Raw genomic sequence first — 20,228 nt, 5'->3', positions numbered from 1 at the left:
ATATTCGCTCTGTTCTCACCATGATATGTAGGTAAACTAAAGAAAAGACAAAGTAGAAAAACAAAAATGATACTGGAGGATAAAACACCGGAGGAGAGATGGCGGGAATTAGATTTATTGAGAAACAAGATGACTTGGGGGATCAGATCACAGTCGATAAACAGCTTCAAGATAATACACATGAAGGAAAGGATTTATTCATAGCCTGTGAAGATGGTAGGACAAGCAGGTGAAGTTTTAAGATAAATATCAGGAACATTTTTAGCATGTAGAACCCTACTTGTTTTAGTCAAGGCACCATCACTACTGGTATTTAAGGCTGGTACAGAAGATATTAGTGGAAATGATATAGGGCCTGACCTGAGGTTGAGCAGAAAGGTGGCTTGTAGCCACCTCTGCCCACACCCCCCAGTCCTAGGAGACTACCAACAGCTCTAAGGGGCCACTACAGCTGCCAACCATCAGCAGGGGTAAGGGGACCCTGGCAATGTCCCCCTAAGCCAAAAGTCAGAAGGAGGGCTGGTGGTGGTAGCATTGTGCTAACAGATCAGGAATGGATTCTACTGAAAAATGCACTGAGGGGATCAAACCCAAACAGTGTATTGCCCTACTGTGGGAGGATCTTACTTTTCACAGAAACCTTTTGTACTTTGACAACACTTGTATAACCTGTAATACAGTAAGGTCCCATTGAACTGAGTGGCATAGAGCCACAATGGCACACAAGAAGCATTCCTCTGTAAAGCTCCATAAGAATTTCTGGTAGATCTAAGGCCTTGGCTACACTTACCCGGCTGGCAATCAAACTTCTTGGTTCGACTTATCGCGTCTAGTCTGGACGCGATAAGTCGAACCCGGAAGTGCTCGCCGTCGACTGCGGTACTCCAGCTCGGCGAGAGGAGTACAGCGGAGTCGACGGGGGAGCCTGCCTGCCGAGTGTGGACCAAGGTAAGTTCGAACTAAGGTACTTCGACTTCAGCTACGTTATTCACGTAGCTGAAGTTGCGTACCTTAGTTCGAATTAGGGGGGTAGTGTAGACCAAGCCTCAGTCTCTCCCAGAGCTGAGCCCTCTGATAAGGGCAGAACAGAATTACCCTGGGGCCAGCACGCTGCTCCCTTCTGATCACACGGATGGGATGCACTCATTGGCTCACCAAATGGACTCGTTAGTAGTAAACTGGCAAGTTTTAAAGCCCTAACACAGGGACAAAGGGTGCCTGAGAACTAAGCAGTGGTACTGAAATATTGAAAGTACCTACTAGCTAAAAGCTGAAATACTTGGAAAAACCAGAGTCCTGCTGAACTGTACTGCAATGCATGCTACAGTACGACCATTACATAAGGTAATATAACAAAACCCAAGTCTCTTGTTACTAATTGTATAGTATGGGCCAAAGGCAGTCTTTGGCATGCAGCTCCCCTGTTTATAGACACATGATAAACTGTAAACTGAATAGGCTGCCGTTATTTTAATGTACCGATGTTCACAGGTACAAATTACATATCACTCAAATCAACCAGATGAAGGCAGAGACCATATGTAAATTTCCTTCGCAAAAATCCTTCATGTTTTAAAATATGACGTTTATAAACTAATTTAAAGCTAATTATACAAGCAACATAACTGAAAATCTGCGTGGAAGAGCTTATTTCAAGGGACGTATGAGTAATGAAGTAATCATAAAATTAAGGTAACTAAGGAAAAGCTTTATTTAAAAACAAAGCTTGGGAAAACCTCAAAGCAATTCTGTACACTAATAATTTAAAATGAACGGCTCACAAATGATGAATTTTGTTGCGAGTTTAAGCAGGGCTAAGGGCAGCTTTTGTTGCAGTCTATCACCGTTCTTGTATCAAGAAACTGTTATTGGAAAAATCTATTTGTATCTATGATGAGTAGGAATTTTCCCTGGGATGTCCAACAGCTTTTACAAACTCAGACCTTTTATTTAAATTTCTAGACCGACCTATTGTTGCAAAGAAAATCCTCCAAATCTGAAGTGGGTTAACCATTGCTGTGCTGTCCTCCCAAGCTTGCAGAAAGACAACTCCAGTGCTGCTGCTGCTACTTAGAGCTTTCCCAAGCTGCTGAGTGAAAACTGTTGGCACTCAGAAAAATGTGGACATCAGTGAAACAGAAAAATTTTATTCTGCTACTGCTTGGGAAGCCTATAACATGGACACCAGAGCTATTCATTGAGGTGGAAAATCGAGGTTGCAGAGGATAGCAGACCCACTATCCATCTTCCTTGGGCTCAGACAACACATTTAAGGAAATGTACAGGGGCAGAGCTCCCCCCATCTCACACCCACTTTTGCAGCAGCACTGTGAGAACAGATACAGAAGGAAAATGTTCCTACTCCTTTTCAGCAGCCTGAGAGATGAGGTTTCAGATTTAATCTGTTGTCTAATAGCCAGAGGCCGATACAAAAGATGGAGCCTTCGGCAGATTACAAGGATAGCATCTTGGTGAGACTTTTCCAACAACTGGGAAGGGAGGATTTGACTGTCTGATTTGGGCATTGTTCTTGGACACTTCCATTTGCAGTCTTTGCCTAGTACGTTTAGGCCTATAGCTATCAGGTGTCTGAAAACATTTGTAAGCATTGGGTGTGAGCACTAAGCTAGAAAAGCAGTGCAGAGTTCTGAGACTATGGCTTGGTCTACCTGTTTAAGTTGCACCTGTTTAAATTCCAGCTGTTTTTAAACCCAATTAGTTACACTAGGGCAAGCCCTGTGGTGGTCTTGTTTTCTGTTCCCAGTCAACTGAAGCTAAACCAAAAAAATAAAACCCCACTGTTAAACTGAAATAAATGTGGCAACATAGGCCTTGTGTAACCCCAACAGACCCCAGTAGCTACAGGCGGGATCAAACCTGGGACCTCTGAAGCTGAGTGCATGAGATTCTACCGTTAGCTAATGCTGCAGCAAACTCAATCTCTAGCTGGGCTAGGTGCCACTAAAGGAGGACAGGCATGGGTTACACTTGCACCGGTATAACTAAATCTGTTTAAATTCAGGATGTTAGCTTAAACTGGTGCAACTTTCTTCCATAGACAAGCCCTGATTAATTTTGGAATGTAAAGCAGGAGAAGAAAAGAAACAGGAAAATGTGCACTCCAGCTATTCTGGACCAGCAGAGCAACTCATCAGCAATCGTGGGAAGTTGCTGAAATTTATAGCATCAGAGGAACTGCTCTAAGTTGTGCTAATGAACAGCAAGAATCCAGAAACTACAACAATGACACAAAGCCAGCCTTCCCCCATTCCCTTTCAGCTGCAGCTTCTGAGCTGCACATCTCAGAATTGCAGGCCCAGGTGCAGCCTTAACTAAGGAGTGGTGACTTCCATTCCAGAATAGCTTTGTGCTACGCACTAAAAGGTTATTCCAGACATGCGTCAAACCTATAAGAAAATCTCAGCAGCATGGATTTACAATGCATTGTGTGATAAAGAGCCTTGTAATACTATTCTGAAAATGTATAAAGGTGAGATTTGGCACACTTCCATACCTTGAAGCACGTTTGAGCATTTGGCCATGGTTTGAAATAGAGCTGCCTAGATGCAATGGGGTAAGAAGGGCCTTTTTCAGCCTTGCTTTATAGTGTGAAATACACAAAAGCCATTAAATACAACACACTACATCAAACAGTTAAGCCAACAAAAGCAAGAAAAATTTGGCATTAAGGTTTTCTGTCTTCAATCTATCTCTGTGTCCTAGTATTACAGTATATCTTGGAATCACTCATCTAAGACTCCTATCTTTAGACACAAGAGCGGTCTTAAGGATGAAGTGGCACTTAATTTCCTTGTGTTCGTTGTTTAAATCTTTATTTTACCATAGATTTCTGGGGCCCTATCATGCCATCATTGCACTTGGGGAAATCTTACTGAAGTCACAGAAGTTCAGAGTGTGACATGATTTAGCAGGCTACAGCCTTTACCAAGTACACCTCTACCTCGATATAACACTGTCCTCGGGAGCCAAAAAAATCTTACCACGTTATAGGTGAAACCGCGTTATATTGAACTTGCTTTGATCCACCGGAGTGCACAGCCCCGCCCCCCTGGAGCACTGCTTTACCGTGTTATATCCGAATTCGTGTTATATCGGGTTGCGTTATATCGAGGTAGCGGTGCACCTTAAAGAGAAACCAAAGGGCAACCCTGAGCACTCAAGCAATGTGGATCTCACGTAGGACTTTAGCATGTTTACAAAACAGATGCTGTAGATGTGGCTGTGGGAAGGTTTAATCAGCCAGGGGAAATCCACACTTTTCTTGTTCGTGAATTGAGGTCTACCCACCAGTCAGACATGAGTCTAGCTAACACGGCTGCTACTCTGAAACCTGTCATAGCTACAAAGGGTTAGTTTTCTTAAGCTTTTTCTTTCAATTTGTAATTTTCGTGCATTTCATATTTTGTACTTAAGTAACTTTTTTACCCAATGCTACAAATGGAACAAAAGTGTATTCTGGTTTGTGTTAAATCAGACAGACATATGCACGTCAGTGGCTGATGTGCTAATACCTAAAGCCATCATCCTGTCTGTAACCCTGTACTGCTGACAGAGCTGTAACAAATGGATAAATTTAGGCCAGGTAAATGCAGACCAGATTTACTTGCTGAGACCCTCAAGTGTCTGCTGAACATTGAATATTCATCAGCTAATACAATTACACTTAACACGAGTTACATGTTTTAAATGGCATAGAAAGCAGTTTGTACAGTACCATGCTCATAGTTATTGAGCAGCAATTAAACATTATTCCATGATGTATTATCCCCAACAGTTTTTTACCAAAATTGTTAATACATTACGCAAAATACGTTACACAATGGATAAATATCAATCAACCCTTGTACTGCATCCTGTTAAACACTAATACTTTTTTCTTTCATGCAGTACTATCACCTTATTAGAACTAAGGAATTTTAGAAATCTAATTTATTTTTACCATTTCTGCTTGTACAGTGAGTCATTTTTGTTACCATTCAATTTTGTATTATGTACTGCCATAATCCTGCAACAGTATGGTTGCAAATAAGACTGGCACATTTATAGTCAAATTGAAAAAAACACTCTTCATTAACATTAAGAAACACCTTCTGGACATTTGTAATGAATAGCAAAGCTCTCTAACTTTTAAAACACACATACAATCTATATTATGAGCCTAAAATTAACTGACATTCCCCCCCCCCCCATCTCCAAGAAATTATATTTCCCTCAAATATGCAAGGGGTGATATAGCATTTTGTTGCTTATTGCACGCAGAGCAATTAAGGTATATCATGCACATGCTGTGTCAGTTTGTGCTGACAAATTTGTGCTATAAGAAGGTATATGATGTCTTCTGCTTCACTGTTCTACATGCAACAAAATGCTGCATTCATTTCCTAATAGAAAAGCTTTTTGTGAAGGGGGGGGCGGGAAACTGTTTTAAGTTCCAATCCATGGTACTCCTGGAGTCAATGGAATTCTCTCTCCAAATTGTTCATCCCAAAAATCTGACTTGTCTCCAGAGGGATGCCAAGGTCTTTTTCACATTTATTGCTGATCTTACACAAGGTGGAAGGTACATGCCAAACAGTTGCACTGAGGAAAATGGTGCAATTTCTCTTTAAATATAATATGTATGAGACACATAGGAACAGAATTATAGATTTCTTCACTGGCCAAAAATATTTTTTCGTGCACTCTCAGAGAAATTCAAATAATTTTAGACTTTTTTGTTTATTTTTTCCCTAGTTCTTAACAATGGTCCCCGTGCTTTGGTTGGTCATGTCTACCCTGAAGACTTTATCTATGTATGTAGATATACTTAAACTGATACCAGAGGAGCAGATTTTCCCAGAGGCTAAATATGCTCGTATCAGATGTTACAGCAGAGGGTAACTATCTCCTTCTGAAAGTCAGTTGTAACATAATGTGCCCAAAATGGGTAAAGAGCAACACACGCTTTGAAATTAAAAGGTGAAGTACTTCTGGCTTATTTCCTTGTAATACCCTTTCTCCCATACCATGCCACCTTTTGGTCTCTGATAGCACTAACATGAAGGGGATGTAGAACTGGAGACCCATACTGCTTTGATCAGGGAAGACAGTGACCATACACACATATACATCAGACTATTACAGGGCGTCCATGGCATGGACCTCTCCAGATAAGATACCCTGACGGTAAGAATCAAATAAAAGAACAAAGTTGTGATAAATCCCAGTCATCCAGATAAAAATATGAAAAAATACATCTTTACTGAGTTGTAAAAACTCCTTTTACCAAAGTCTTCCAACTACTCAATATTCCAAAAAAGCGAAGTAAAACTCCAGAACATTTTCAGTATTCTCACATATGAATAATGCTGGCATTGCACAGTATCTGTTAAACTAAAGTACACTTTATGCACAGACAGCCTGCTGAAATATGTATAATAGAAAGGTAACATTAAATTAGGTATCTTATTTAAACCTAAGAAGATTTATTATAGATTTCAACATTGGATGCTTACAGTCAACATGAAATCTTTTCTTAAAATAAATATGCATCAGAGCTGATAATTTTTCAGCAAGTTTTAAAGATAAAAAGTTAGTTTAGTCAATTGTTACCGTTTAATTTTCTTACGGATTGTGCACCACACTAGTCTTAATTTTCTTTAAGACTGCATATGTCACTTATCTCTTATACACTCAAATTTCATTTTCTAAAACTACCAACAATCTCCCACTCCACTGGGAAATTTCCTTAAAATACCATGTATCAAGACAATACAATCTCTGGCTAACAGACAGAAACTTTAAATGTAATACTTCAGCTTTACTCTAAACCACTTCACTGTAATAAGATGAAAACTGTAAAAAATAAATCTCACACAGTTATTTATCTAAATTTTAGAGCATCGTAGCATCACTTTCATATATCTCAGAACGCAAAAGGTAAGTTCAAATTGTGTACAAGCACTAACTTCAAAGCTTCAGTACATTTGGAAGTTTATATAACACTTACTTTTAAAATACACAATGAATCTCTACAGAAAAATCTACTGAACAAACTCTACCATTCATATCAGTCTCAATGAGACAACTACTACATGTACTTGAAAATCCAAACTTTGTGATACATTATCAAATGTTCCCAGACAATTGTTCAATTTACCTTACACAATGTTTATATTATAGTTGTCCACTTACAAACATTGAAGAACTGCTTGTCTGTTCTGCTGAGCAAACATCTCTACCCATTTTAATTTCCTATCACTGTCCACAATTTAAAAAGTTGTTACATACCTGCAGTTAGGAGGAGGATCAAGGGTTATTTCAGCTAGCTCCTTCTGAATTCTGTGGGTGAAATGAGAACAGACACAAAGCATTTGAGATAGTCTATAGAATAAATCAGGAATTACACTGCCCTCTACCACCATGCAGTTAAATGCAAGATTGGCTGTGCCTTCAGTAATGCTAACATGGCTGCTTCCTCTTTGTTCTCAGAGGCATAACCCAAATCCCATAACAGAGAAACTTTGCAGCTTTTTTCTTACTTGATACAGTAAATGAACAGAACATTTTCACCTCATATAGGTAGAAATATCCCACAAGTACTCATAAAAGTAACTATTATCCATATCTAAATGCTTTTTACCAGAGAGATTTTCTTTTCAAGCTTATATGCAAATGAGGGAAGGGGGGGGACTATACAAGCATATTTGACAATGACTTTAAACCAGTGTAACAGAGCTGTAACTGAGACTGAATTAACAAGCTATATTGTGAACAAATACATGTTTTTGACAATATTTTACATGCTACTTCATACAGTATTTACATAGTGACTCTAAAAATTTCCCAAGCTGCTTTTATTACTGGAATAATTCTTGGAGAATCAACTTTGCTTCTGTACACACCTTATGGTACATCTCCTCCCCTGAGACAATACAGTATTTTTGCTGTTTTTATATAATATTAGTAAAATAAATTATCTTAATCAGAAACAATCCATGATAGTTTCACTGTCTCCTTTGATAGTACACCTCTACCCCGATATAACGCGACCTGATATAACACAAATTCAGATATAACACGGTAAAGCAGCGTTCCGGGGGGGGCGGGGCTGCGCACACTGGTGGATCAAAGCAAGTTCGATATAACGCGGTTTCACCTATAACGCGGTAAGATTTTTTTGCCTTCTGAGGACAGCGTTATATTGGGGTAGAGGTGTAGTTATAGAAGTGTTAATAATATCCAGAATATTTTCTAAACTTTTTGCCAATTAAACAAGTTATCCAGAAAAATACGCCTGGTTTAAAAGGTGTGTATTAAATTACTTCTAAGACTAAAGAAATTTTGTTTCTTGCTGCTAATTGTCTGTAAAACAAGAGATACTAACTTTTTAGAAAAGAAGGCCCATAAAATAAGATTGAACAGCTGTCAGTATGCTAATGTTTCCAATTTAAATGAGATCAACAGAACCTGATCCTGAAAGACCTTTCAGGAATAGTCCCATTAAGTTCAATTAGATGACTCAGAACTACTCAAGATATGTGGAATCAGACCCCATCATGATTAAGGAAAGTAAAGTTGCACGGAAAAATTCAGTGGTGAGATTTTCTGTACAATACACCTCAAGCTTTTCAAACGGGCTGGCAAAAGCATTATCTTAAACATATTATACTACAAGTTATAAAAACAATCAAATACGTTAGCTTCTTTACTGATAGTATGTTCACATGACAAATGGTACAGCTGTAGTGTGTCAAGCAACGTTGCTGTAGTAGTGTACATACTTACTACAGCGACAAAAGGGGGTTTTCTGTCACTTATAGTAAATCCATCCCTTCAAGAGGAGATAGCTAGGTCGATGGATTTCTCCCACTTACCTACCTGCATCTACAGTGGGAGTTAGGTCCATCTAATTATGTCACATGGTACGAAATTTTTCACAGCCTGGCCCCTGAGCAATGTAGCTAGGTTGACCTTGGTTTCAAGTGTAGACCAGGCCTGATTTAAAGTATCTACCTTAGCTATTACTATTTTAGACCTCTATTTCTTTACAAGTACAAAAATCAGTGGAAAATACAGGTAGTATTCTACTTCTGGCTAACACTTTAACATTTCAAGAAGTATTTACTAAAGTGGAATATAAAACTCCTGAGGTCTTTATGGAAGGTTGAGCTATAGTGTCCATGCTGAATAAGCAAAGCACAAAGTTGTTCACTAGAGAACTGACTCTAAAATTAAAAAATCATTTTCCCACTGTTACTCTTCAGATCTATTTGCTATTGGCCATCATATAATATGTATTCCTAAGGAAAAGTGAATTTAAGGGAAAGGATTAATAAATTGTGTCTTATCTCAAAAGACCACAGCAAATCAAGGGATTTAAAGTCTGCCTGTTTCACATGGCTGAAGTTAAAGAAAATGATCAGTGTGCACTTACTGAAAGCCAGTCTGACAGAAATTTTATATGTAAATACAGATATTTATCAAATAGACTACAAGAGGTTTGTGAAGTTTTTGACACTTAAAGGTAGAGGCTATATATTAATCTCCAGAGTCTGATTCTGCAGGCCCTGTCTGAAGTTGGTAGTTTTTCCAAAGGAAGAACTACAGAATAACACATTATATTAGGTTGCTGTGTATAAAGGATATACTGTATGTTGGCATGAAAAGGAAGTTATAAGTACAATCCTAAAACCATCTATTTTTGTGCCAGTTAAGTTATTGTAAATATTTTTGTATACAATAGCACTGATTGTCAACAGTACACACAATCTATTGAAATACACCAGAAGGATGGTATTCTACACAAATAAAGGAAGAAAGGCTAAGCCTTTGAACTCAGGTGAAAAAGATGTTTATAGTTCTCATACTTCTTGCAAGGATAAAATTCATGTTAGCGAATAAAAGCTTTTAGAAGCCAGTATTTTAATTTTTAAAGTTATAAAGTTCTTAAAGGTCTCTTCCAATGAAATGTGACAAGTTTATTTAACGGTTAGCTTACTAACCGTCGCATTATTGAAGCTATTGATTGACAGCCACCTAACTCAAAAAAGTTTGTAATTCAGTAAATGACTCCCTAATACAGCTTTGCAAGAATCCGTCTGTCTTAAAAATGCTGTGAAAATATTATAGCTTAAAAAATACAGTGATAGAATGTTTAACAATCACTTCTTATAGTCATTACCTTTTAGCACTAGTGGATAGCTTAGCAGTAGTTTTGCTGGATAGTTTGGTATTTTTCTTCTGTTGGGTTGCAGAAGGTTTTCTTTCTTCTTGCTCTTCAGGTTCGGGTGCTGGTGGGTCCCTCTGATCTGCATCTGAACTACCACTGCTGGTACTTGGACTTTCATCATCTGACCTTTGCCTGTCACTGGACATCGTGGTGAACTTTTGGGGGAGGAAAAGAGAGGGGAGGGGAAAAAAGCAGAGTTCACTTTAGGTTGCAGTTTGACAGTTACAAAGTAATATTTACACTTTTTTTTTTAATATAGACATCTCCAGTTTTTTTAAAGCCCACTCACATTTTTTTTTCATACTTTAGACAACATATCAATTGCCTACTTTGTTCAAAGTCATGAGACAGGGATTTTAGCAGGGTCCTTCAGGCAATGAGCATTAATAACTTATGACACATTGTAAGTAACAGACCTCGCTGACAATGTTTTTTAAAAAGTCATTAATACCCTGTAAATATTTACACTGGAGTAGAGTATTTTATTGGGTCCAAGCAGCCAGATTACCCCTTCTCTCTGAGACAGTATATTGCCAATAACACTCCGGCCGATTTCAGATTGAAATTTACACTCACTCTGTCTCTTTGTATTTAAAGGGCCGTGAGGAGGAGGAGTGATTTTTTTTTAAACACTATATATTTAAAACAACTCAGAAAGCAGAAGCCTCGGTTATTTACATGGCCAGCAGCAAGAATTGCATTTGGCCACCACAAAGCTCCTGGAGGGGGAAGAAGCTTAATTAAAACTGCACCTTCTGCAAAGCTTTTAACGCCACCGATTCTTGATCAGTTTCTACAAAACAGACCGACATTTTTAGGGGGGGAAATTATATAGATACACGCGGGAGGCACCCAAATTGGAGGGGGGGGGGAGTGCTGAAAAAGAAAATGAAGCTCCTAGTAGGAAATTGCAGCAGGGTTGAAATGCAGCTTTGCACACACACTCGCCCTCTTCTCTCCCCCCCTCCCCGGCTTTGTGGGGAGAGATCGAGCTCCCAGCGAGGAGGGTACGGAGGGGTTGTTATGGTAGGAGGCTCTCCAGGATCAGCATGGTGTGTGTGCACCAAGTGAGGCGTGAACTCAGTCCCGGCTCCTCTCTCTCCCGGCCACCGACAGGCAGCAAGCGCTGAAAACAAGAACAAAGCTCCCTCTACCAACCTCCCCCCCCCCGCGCCTCCTCCTTCTCCTCCTCCCCCCACCAAGCTCGCCCAGGCTCCTGCTGCAGCCACCTAACCCGCTTCTCCTTTACCTTCGCAGGCGTCCTGTCCCGGTGTTAGGTCGGAGGGGAGGGATGGAGGGGGGGAGGGAAGGGGATACAGTATCGGTGGAGGGGCTGGAGGAAGCCGGGGGGATATAAAGCAGCAGAGGAGGCTCTGTGGCCGGGCAGTGTGGAACATTGAGAGTCGGAGCAGGGGGGAGAGACGGGGGGAGGGTGCAGTGCGGCTCGGTGGCCGGAGGGTGGCGCTGGCGTGCCCCCTTTTTGCAAAGCGGGCTCCCGCGGCGGGGCAGGGGGTAAGAGGGAAGAGAGAGAACGCGATCTTCCCCTCGAGGGAAGGAGGCCGGATGGAACGGGGAAGAGCCGAGCGTTCTATCGCCTCCGCCCCCTTGTGTCGCTACGTTCGGATTCAGAATGTTGCAGTCAGCAAAGTTCCAAACGACATGGGGGCGGGGGAGGGGGCGCTCGCTCCCTGGCTGGTAGAGCGCGCCCCCCTCTGGGCTGGGGCACGCGCACGCTCTCTCGCTCCTCTACCTTTGCAGGGTGCGTGCGTTCTCCCGGCCTGGCCAAGGACAAAGAGTTGGTCCCTGTGTAGCCCCCAAGTTGGCATTGACAGCCTGGACCTTGCTTGTGTGTCTTACTGGTGGCTGGTCCCGTCTCCCCTCCCCCCGTACAAATACCTTTCTCGCAAGCTTGCAACTCCCGAGCAGCCACTACCGGAGGGAGAGCCTGAGATCCTGAAATTACTTCAGTGCCATGCACAAGTGTGCAAAATCCTGCTGGGGCCTCGCCAGAGCAAGGAAACTGACTTGCTCTGCTTTTGCCGGTTCCCCCTCTCTCACTCACTGCTGTTTATAGGGATGGTCACTGAACCTGCGGTGTAAAGAGGCAGGTCACTCAGGAGTAAATGTATGTATGTGGGCACTGGGATTGGTTGGGTTTGACTAATATAGTGCTTTAACATACGGCATATCGAGTCTGAGTGAAAACTAAATCCAGCCAGGTTTTGTCCCCAGCACCAATTCCTACTGACTCAAATGTTCAGTCTTTCTTGCTGCACCTGCAAAAGCCGGGCCCCAATGTGCCCCAGCACAGGAGTGCCTCAGAAATCCAGGGCCTTCTGGATCCAGCCAATTTTTGGGCCCCCAGCCCTGAAATTAAAAATGTGTAAATAGAGAAGATGGTTTACTGCTCTTACTGCCCCTTAAAATTCCAGACCTTGCTGTCCCCTAGCAGCACAGCCCCACAAAAACTCTGATTCGGCATTTGGATCAGTCCGGATTTTGATAAATAATGGCCACAAACCCAGAAACTGTACCATCAAAATAGGCAAGAAGTGCTGCTGCTATCTTTCTACAAACAAAAACAAACAAACAAAAAATCTAAACACCCTAGTACAAGAAAGTTGTAAAAACTCTTATTTGGCACCTGTGTCCTAGAGCATCCAGCCAACTTTTGGCTCCATGCCCCCTTTCTTTACATCTAAATTACACAGCTTCTCTTAGTGCACTAGAATAATCCAGGCCTTAAGGTATTATTGTGCAACAGAGCTGAAAAAAGAGGCGAGATATGCATTTCACAACTATGTAAAACAAACAGCAACAAAGTTAGCAATATGTATTCAAAATCCTGTTTATTCTAAAGTACTGGCAACAGCATGGTGATCTGAGATACTCCATAAATGACCAGCCATACAAGCTGTAAAATCTATTTTTTAGGGGGGAGAGGTGTCAAGACTAATGATCACAATATATGCCAGCTGGAGAATCATTTTACAGAGAAGCTGGTTTAGGAGGGAGAGTCATTTCCTTCCCCTGTCTAGTCATGCATAGAGTAATTTCTGGTGGTTACTAGTCCACTATATGATGTAAATAACTAAGCGCAATCAACAGCTAGAGTATTTGTACATGGCAAAAGTGGGGACAGTATGAATCTAGCACAAGAAGGATGAAAAACTGAATATTTCAACCTTGTGCAAGAGATGATCATATTGAAAATTAAATCATCTTGTATTGGAAAATTGATCATAGCCCAACAATATTTGTAGAGTAGATAGCTGATGTGGGTGGATGAGAATGGGATGGGAAAGGACTGTTTAAAATAATGTATTACTTGAAATATTTGTGCAAGTAATACATTACAAACACATTTGTAATACGTTAATAATACAGTGATTAACAAGAAATCTTTTTTGAAAAGTGTTGCCCACAAAACAGTGCACACCTTTAGCCAAATGACTTAAAACTACTTTATTTTTTTAGGCTTAATGGGAACAAGGAGCCAGATTGTGTACTCTGTGGTCTAAAAGGAATAAACAATTGGATGTGTCTGAGTTGACAATCCTCTGGGTAACTGAAGTTAGTACAAATGAAAAGTATGCTAAAGGTTTGGTGGAAGAGTGTAGTGATGTGATGTGGAGAAATAGTGGAGGTTTGTTTGTTAAAGTACGCTATGGAGAATTCCCCGCTCACCACTACAGGCAATTTGCCCCTGAGGTATGCTGTAGAAAATTCCTAGCATAAACAGTATCTAGTATGATGAGCAATCTGGGCATAATTAGTAAAAGAGAGACATGGCAATATCAAAATCTAACAGTCAGCACTACAAGGCTTTTGTTAAGATGTGGATGATGCTACAATATGGTGCTTAGTAGATTCAGAGAACTTTGAAAGTCAGGATTAAGTATTTTAAATAATATTTTATTATAGGTGAAAATGAATAATACATCCCAGCTATCCAGAGAAGGATAATTATGAAATGATAATGCAGGTTGAGTATAATTAGACTGGTCAAAGGTTGCTCACCATATCAGCTACCACATACTGGTTCCTGTTTGGCTTTTAGGATGTAAAATGAAAATAAAAAGAGAGCCCATTTAACAGGGATTAAGTGAAAAGACAAACTAGATGTGATTTTTCAGCTGTTTGTGTCTTCATCTTCAAACAGATTTATTACAGCAACTTGCTGATGTAACAGATGTTTATTTGAATGAATATTCATTCCTTTGACATCAAGTCCCAAGGGATGACACTTCCCTCTTAAGAAGCTGTGTTTTCCTTTCGTATGTTGTTTATTATTTCTATGTTGTCAGCTGACTTTTAAAAAGGGATTACATAAAAAAGGTATATAAAGTAGGTTATTGAAGAGGTATGGTACAATCAGAGCCAGAGGGGAAAATGCGAATTTTGTTGACAGTAATACGAAAACAACATACCGTGAACTTGGTGACTAATCTTATTCTTCATAATTTGACATCAGCCGGATCACTACTGATGTACCTATTACATATGTTCTTTTCCATCAACTCATTACAACTATGAGAAGAGAGCTAGCATTGTGAGGTGCAATGAGTGTAAAGCTCAACTAAGGACAGTTCAGATTGATCTGAAAAGTTCAGGACACTTGCTTGTGCGGGATACCTGCATTTCCTTTCCACAAACATTGAATATGTGCATTGGATGCTGTTTCTTTTGACCCTACCATCAAAAGCACTGTTCCTGGGCAAAATGGAGAGGCATCAGGTATGCTCTCATCAACTCCTGTGGATATCCTTTTCAGAAGCTCAGCTTCCTGGACATGGCTCAGTGGCTATTGTGACAGAACACAGATGTGTAGTTGTTATTGGTGCATGCTTTGGGCTACACGCATGTGGGAATCCCTTGTAGGATTTGGAACTCATGACTTAGTCCCCCATCCCCTCAATTTGGCAGATGGTGCAGTAGTAGAAAGTAACTAATTGCCTGACACTTTTGTCCCATTCTGACAGCAGAATCAGCAGGGAAAGCAAGTTTCCCCTTCTAGCAGCAGAACTGGGAAGAGAAGGATAACTCATTGCTTGACTCCCCTACCTCTAATCGCATAAGGCCCCACCAATGATAACAGAATGCCAGGGTTGTGGCAGTTCATCTTGACGAACAGCTTGACTGACACGGTCAGTTGTCTGCTCCATCTTCATCAAATGCTCTCATTTCTGGCTGTAAATGACTCTCTGAATAGCAATAAGTATTTCTGTTCTATGTATGTTTCCATACCGCACTATGGAATCTGAATACCTGTTGAAATTCTATTGCAGTGCCAGAGCTACAAACGCAATAGTTGCAAAGTCAAAGGAATGAATAAAGTATTTTTAGGACAGTGGTTACTATGAGATAAAAATGGATTGCACTTATATTATTATTTGATATTTATATTATGGTAGCAACTGAGGCACCAACCTAGAAGCGGTTGAGTACACAATAATTATAGGATAAGGCCCATAAAATATTTGTATTTATTGTCAGGTCCTCTGCACTGGTGAAAAAGTCAGCATGGCCTACTCACCTAGTCTACAGTGGAGAAGAAGTATCTGCCTCAAAGAATCATGATCAGCTGACTTACCTGAGAAGCACAGGATGCCTGCAAAAGTTGGAGGAAGCTATAAGGAATGGATTTGAGGGTTAAATTCACCAAAATTAGTCAAAAGTTTGGAAACAGTGAAATGGTGCTGTAGATGGCAACATGGGTCATCATTAATATTAAGCACTTTCTTTGTCACACCATCTGTGCGATGTGAGAATGAAGCTGTCTTTAAATAACTGGCTTAGTACTATTTGTCAGCTTTCTGAGAAAGACTTCATTCAAAAGTGGTTATGATCTGAAGGTGTGAGGTAGCTCTTCTTACATATCCTGTATTTTCAAAGGGAAATTTCCATTTCCCTTTGTCTTTCAGATCATGATATAATGAAGTTCTCTATTTCACACTTATTTTGGCCACCATACTCTTTCCAGGCAAGGCATGAACAGGTCTTCCTTTGGAGTCTTTCATGGCACTCTTTAACGGGCTGGATAATTGTCTATTGAGAGACATGAGGCCAATCCAGCCTGTTCAGTGTGGTGTCACCCCAGCACTCTCAGCTAAGTAAATGAGAGAAAACAAGTCTCCCAAATGACAGTGCAAAGTACTACGATCTGCAGCTAAACTTGTCTCTGTCCCTGTAATGGCGTGTGTACCCCACATAGGCCCCGAATGGGCTAATGTGGGCCTGAGAGGCCAATTAATGTACCAGGCTGCACCTGGAGTGGGAGCCAGGCTTAATTGACATGAAGCCCACTTGGGCAGGAACAGGCTGGTTACTATAAAGAGAGGAAGTTTATAGTACAAGAGGCTCATAGGGAGCAGGGCCGGCGCAACCCATTAGGCAACCTAGGTGGTCGCCTAAGGCGCTACAATTTGGGGGGCGGCAACCACGGCGGTATTTCGGCGGCGGGACCTTCCGCCGCCTCTTTGGGGGCAGCATTTCAGAGTGGGACCTTCCGCCGCCTAGGGCGGCAGAAAAGCTGGCGGTGCTCCTGATAGGGAGAGAGTCTGCAGTCACTTTCTGGGAATAGAGAAGAAGTAAAAAGGAAGCCCTTGGGGGGAAGGGGACAGGGCAGGGTGCGTGGGGGGGAGAGTAAGCCCTGGTATCCGAACTAGGCTAGGAGAAGGCTGGCTTGAAAAGCTGTGCTGCAGGAAAAAGGACACCCCTGGCAGTGGGCTCTGAGAGAAGGGCAGGACTGGGTGAGGGCTTTGAAAAGGCTCTGAAAGAGAGGCAAGGCTAGGAGAGTTGGATGATGGAAGAAGGTCCAGACTAGAGTGGAAAGAAAAAACAGAGGAGCTTGTACCCTGAGACTGACTGAAGGGAGAGGGCAGCTGGAGAGAAGAGAAGCTCCAGAGAAGGAACCCTGATGGTCATTTGCGTGGGAGGAGCCAGGCCTCTGGGAAGAGTGAGGAGGAACTCTGCAGAGCCCAGGAGCGGGGCGAAGAGTGTGCGGAGGATTGAGTGTGGAAAGAGAGAATGGTTTTGTCCCTTTCAGTTGGGACTTTATTACACTGGAAGGGGAGTGACTTATGTGACTTGGGTGAGGTGCCGAGCTGTGGAAGACATAGTGAGAGGCAGACAGCCTGCAGGAGGTGCTTGAGCCGAGGATACTGGTGACAATATGCATGGATGGAAGCTGAGGGGGTGCTTCAAGGGTGAATGTGCCCCGTCTTAGTCCACAAAGTCTAATCTGTGTCGTCTATTGTTTCATTCGCTTTTATGTTTGCAATTAAAATGTGATGAGCTTTCAATAAAGTGATCCTGGCTGCTGCTGGGGCCCCCAGTAAATGAGATGTGGCACCGCAATGTGTGCATCTTTTTATAATATTTAATAAATATGTAACTCAACCTGCTGTATCTTTTCAGGCGGGAGAGTTGTGTGACACTGCTTCCCTATGTATGTTATCGTCCTCTTGAGGTTAAAGTTGCAACTATAACAGAAAAATTAATGTAGTGAGTGGCTGTCAAATGCTCAAGTACAACTTTAAAATGCTTTAGTATGCGCATCGGTTAGCTGAAAAGATGTTCTCATATCCTGTAAACAGCAGTGGTTCAGAACACTAGACAGTAACAAACTTAACTGAAGCCACCCTTATTTGCTTATTTTCTTTGTCTAATCCTGCCTCGTCAAATTTGAATTTCGGATGGTTGCCTTTTACTTTTTCTTGTAGTATTTCTGCTAATGCCTATAGTGAATATTATGCAGTGTTGTTGTTTTTTAAAAAAGGATTAGTTGGTTAAATAAAAATAAAGAGCACTATTTTAGAGTAGAATAAATAAGAACATGGTGCTACTTTCAAAATAGTGGAAAAAATATGCTGATGAAGCTGCTTCCAGACATCTTCCATCAAAGGATTATTTCACTTTGTACTATATCCCTGATTTTGAAAGCCATAAATAACTTCTCTTGTGGTTATTCTTATCCCTAAATTACTATAAGTTGTTTAGTTTTTTTTTTAATGCATATCATGATTCCTGAGTTCTGCTTATTTTAGTTTCTATTTCAGCCCTGGGTAAGACTGGTCTCTTGGCCTTTGATGATAGCATGAACAGGACTTTGAGTAGTTATTTCCCTGTGACTAGTTCATATTGATCCTAGTGCAAAAAGAAAATCATTAACTGAGCAATTTCTTGGACAGTGGAGTTGCTCTCATGTGACTGGGGATTGAACTGGGACAATATGTGGAGGCCAAGATTTTTAAAAATAGGTGCCTAAAGTTAGGTTCCTAAATCCACTTGGGTGCCTAAGCAGATGGCCTGATTTTCAAAAGTGCCAAGCCCCTAACAGCTCCCAGTGAGGTCAGTGTTTTATACACAGTATCTCCATCTCAGCATCAGTCCAAAGATAAAATAATTTTGGAACCCATGAGAAGTCAATTTAAATTGTCAAATCATGTTCACTTTGATGACAATTTTAATAGACTTCAATGTATGATTTTTCTACTATTTGCCTAGTCTTTCCTCTCAAACATACTCTGAAGTGGTGTAATATCTAGATAGGACATAGCTCTAGCAAAAATGCTTGTGTGATATTTACCTCATTTTTATAAAGAAAAATTAGCAAATCTTTCATGGAGATACACATGGCCAAATTCGTAGCGATAAGCCTAGAGAGATGTGGCAAAATATAGTTCCCATTGGTGAAAAATGTCTCATGACTCAGAATGTGTGAATTTCTGCAAAAACAAACAAAACAACAACAACAAAACCTGTTTAGTTTCCTGCACTGAGGAAACTGCTGACTCTGTCTTTGAAATTCCTACACTGTGCATTTTTAGAATCCTATCCAACAAATAAATGAGTATGTGAAAGAACGGTTTACAAAGCTCCAAATCTACTCATTTTCTTTGTATTATTCCTTATCAGTTAAAACATTATTGACAAACTCAAAAGGCACAATACAGATGAGTAATATATAGTATATACAATATAAGGCACAGGGTTGAAAGTTAGTAGGCTAAGGGTATATTCCCAGAAGAAAAAGAAAAAAAATAAAGGGAACTGGGTGGAAGAATAGCACGTTTTCCTCCACCGCTCCTCAGTACTCAGGAATAGATCTCCAATGTGGTAAAGAGTATCCACAGAAGTAGAGCAATTATTTCATTCCCTCAAAAGCTCTTACATGAAGTAATTGTATGTGTTTCTATGTTTGTACAATGCTTACATTAACAGAGCTCAAAATCATACTGCTTCATGCCTGATCAAAAAAACTGTTTAGTCACTGACCCTCACAGCTGGTTGAGAAATCCACTCTGACTTGCCTTGTTAAAATCAGGTTAGATGACACCACAGTTCCAGGCTAACCAAACTCATCCCAAGTTGCCACGCACAATATCACCAGGATGCTCAAAACCAAGGATATGGTAGCTGTGCTATGCCATCCAGTCATGCAAAAGAGGCGAGGAAAAAGAATCATTTGAATACATCCATATCATCTGAAAATTGATGAATAAAAAACCTGTCTAGGAATCCTGCTAATCTGTAGATCTCCCAGCAGGAAAGGGTTCCCAGGAGGGATGTTGACTAATATGATGTTGGGGTCTCTAGGGCTCATCTTTCTAGGAGATTTCAGCATCCATGCAGATTATGCCCAAATCTGCTGTCCATCACGGATCTCATAAAGGTGATCTTCAGTTCAGCACATAGTTTTGTCACATTCTTAAATTAACTCTTTGGCTTATAAGTGGGCTTGAGGAATATAATAAGTACACCTCTGCCTTGGTCGGACTATTCTACCTTCTTCGAGCAGACACCAACACTCATATTTATAAACAAGAAGGTTCATCCATCGTAGTCCATTCTTTAAGTTTCATGCACACAAGTACCTTAACCAACCCATGAACCGAGAAGCCAAGGAATTGGGAGACACATGGCTACAGAGTGGCCACTAGCACTGACACTCTCACATCCTTATCCCTGTCAACCGGGTCTGCAAATTGCCTTC

General features: G+C 40.9%; 1 protein-coding gene and 1 long non-coding RNA gene across 8 annotated transcripts in view; one reads left to right on the top strand and one right to left on the bottom strand.

The window, feature by feature from the left end:
• The window catches only part of UBE2E3 (ubiquitin conjugating enzyme E2 E3), an 82,821-nt gene extending 69,999 nt beyond the window's left edge, over positions 1–12,822 (bottom strand). The window contains exons 1-3 of one of the 7 annotated variants that reach the window (XM_065561923.1): positions 12,128–12,822; positions 10,184–10,386; positions 7,291–7,341 (exon numbers count right to left, since the gene is read on the bottom strand). In XM_065561923.1, the coding sequence (XP_065417995.1) occupies positions 7,291–7,341; positions 10,184–10,377 (245 nt within the window). In that variant the 5' untranslated portion in view covers positions 10,378–10,386; positions 12,128–12,822. Of the gene's footprint in view, positions 1–7,290; positions 7,342–10,183; positions 10,387–10,520; positions 11,417–11,480; positions 11,875–11,981; positions 12,098–12,127 lie in introns of those variants that run through there. The other 6 variants (XM_005300495.5, XM_005300494.5, XM_005300493.5 and 3 more) reach the window with 6 other exon arrangements.
• Positions 1–20,228, top strand: part of LOC135974358 (uncharacterized) — a 154,255-nt gene that overhangs the window by 5,542 nt on the left and 128,485 nt on the right. The window lies entirely within an intron of this gene.

This window comes from Chrysemys picta, chromosome 11 (genome assembly GCF_011386835.1).
Source record: "Chrysemys picta bellii isolate R12L10 chromosome 11, ASM1138683v2, whole genome shotgun sequence".
Lineage (NCBI taxonomy): Eukaryota > Metazoa > Chordata > Testudines > Emydidae > Chrysemys > Chrysemys picta.
Note: the sequence above shows the minus strand (reverse complement) of the source record. Positions and strands in the feature narration are given on the sequence as shown.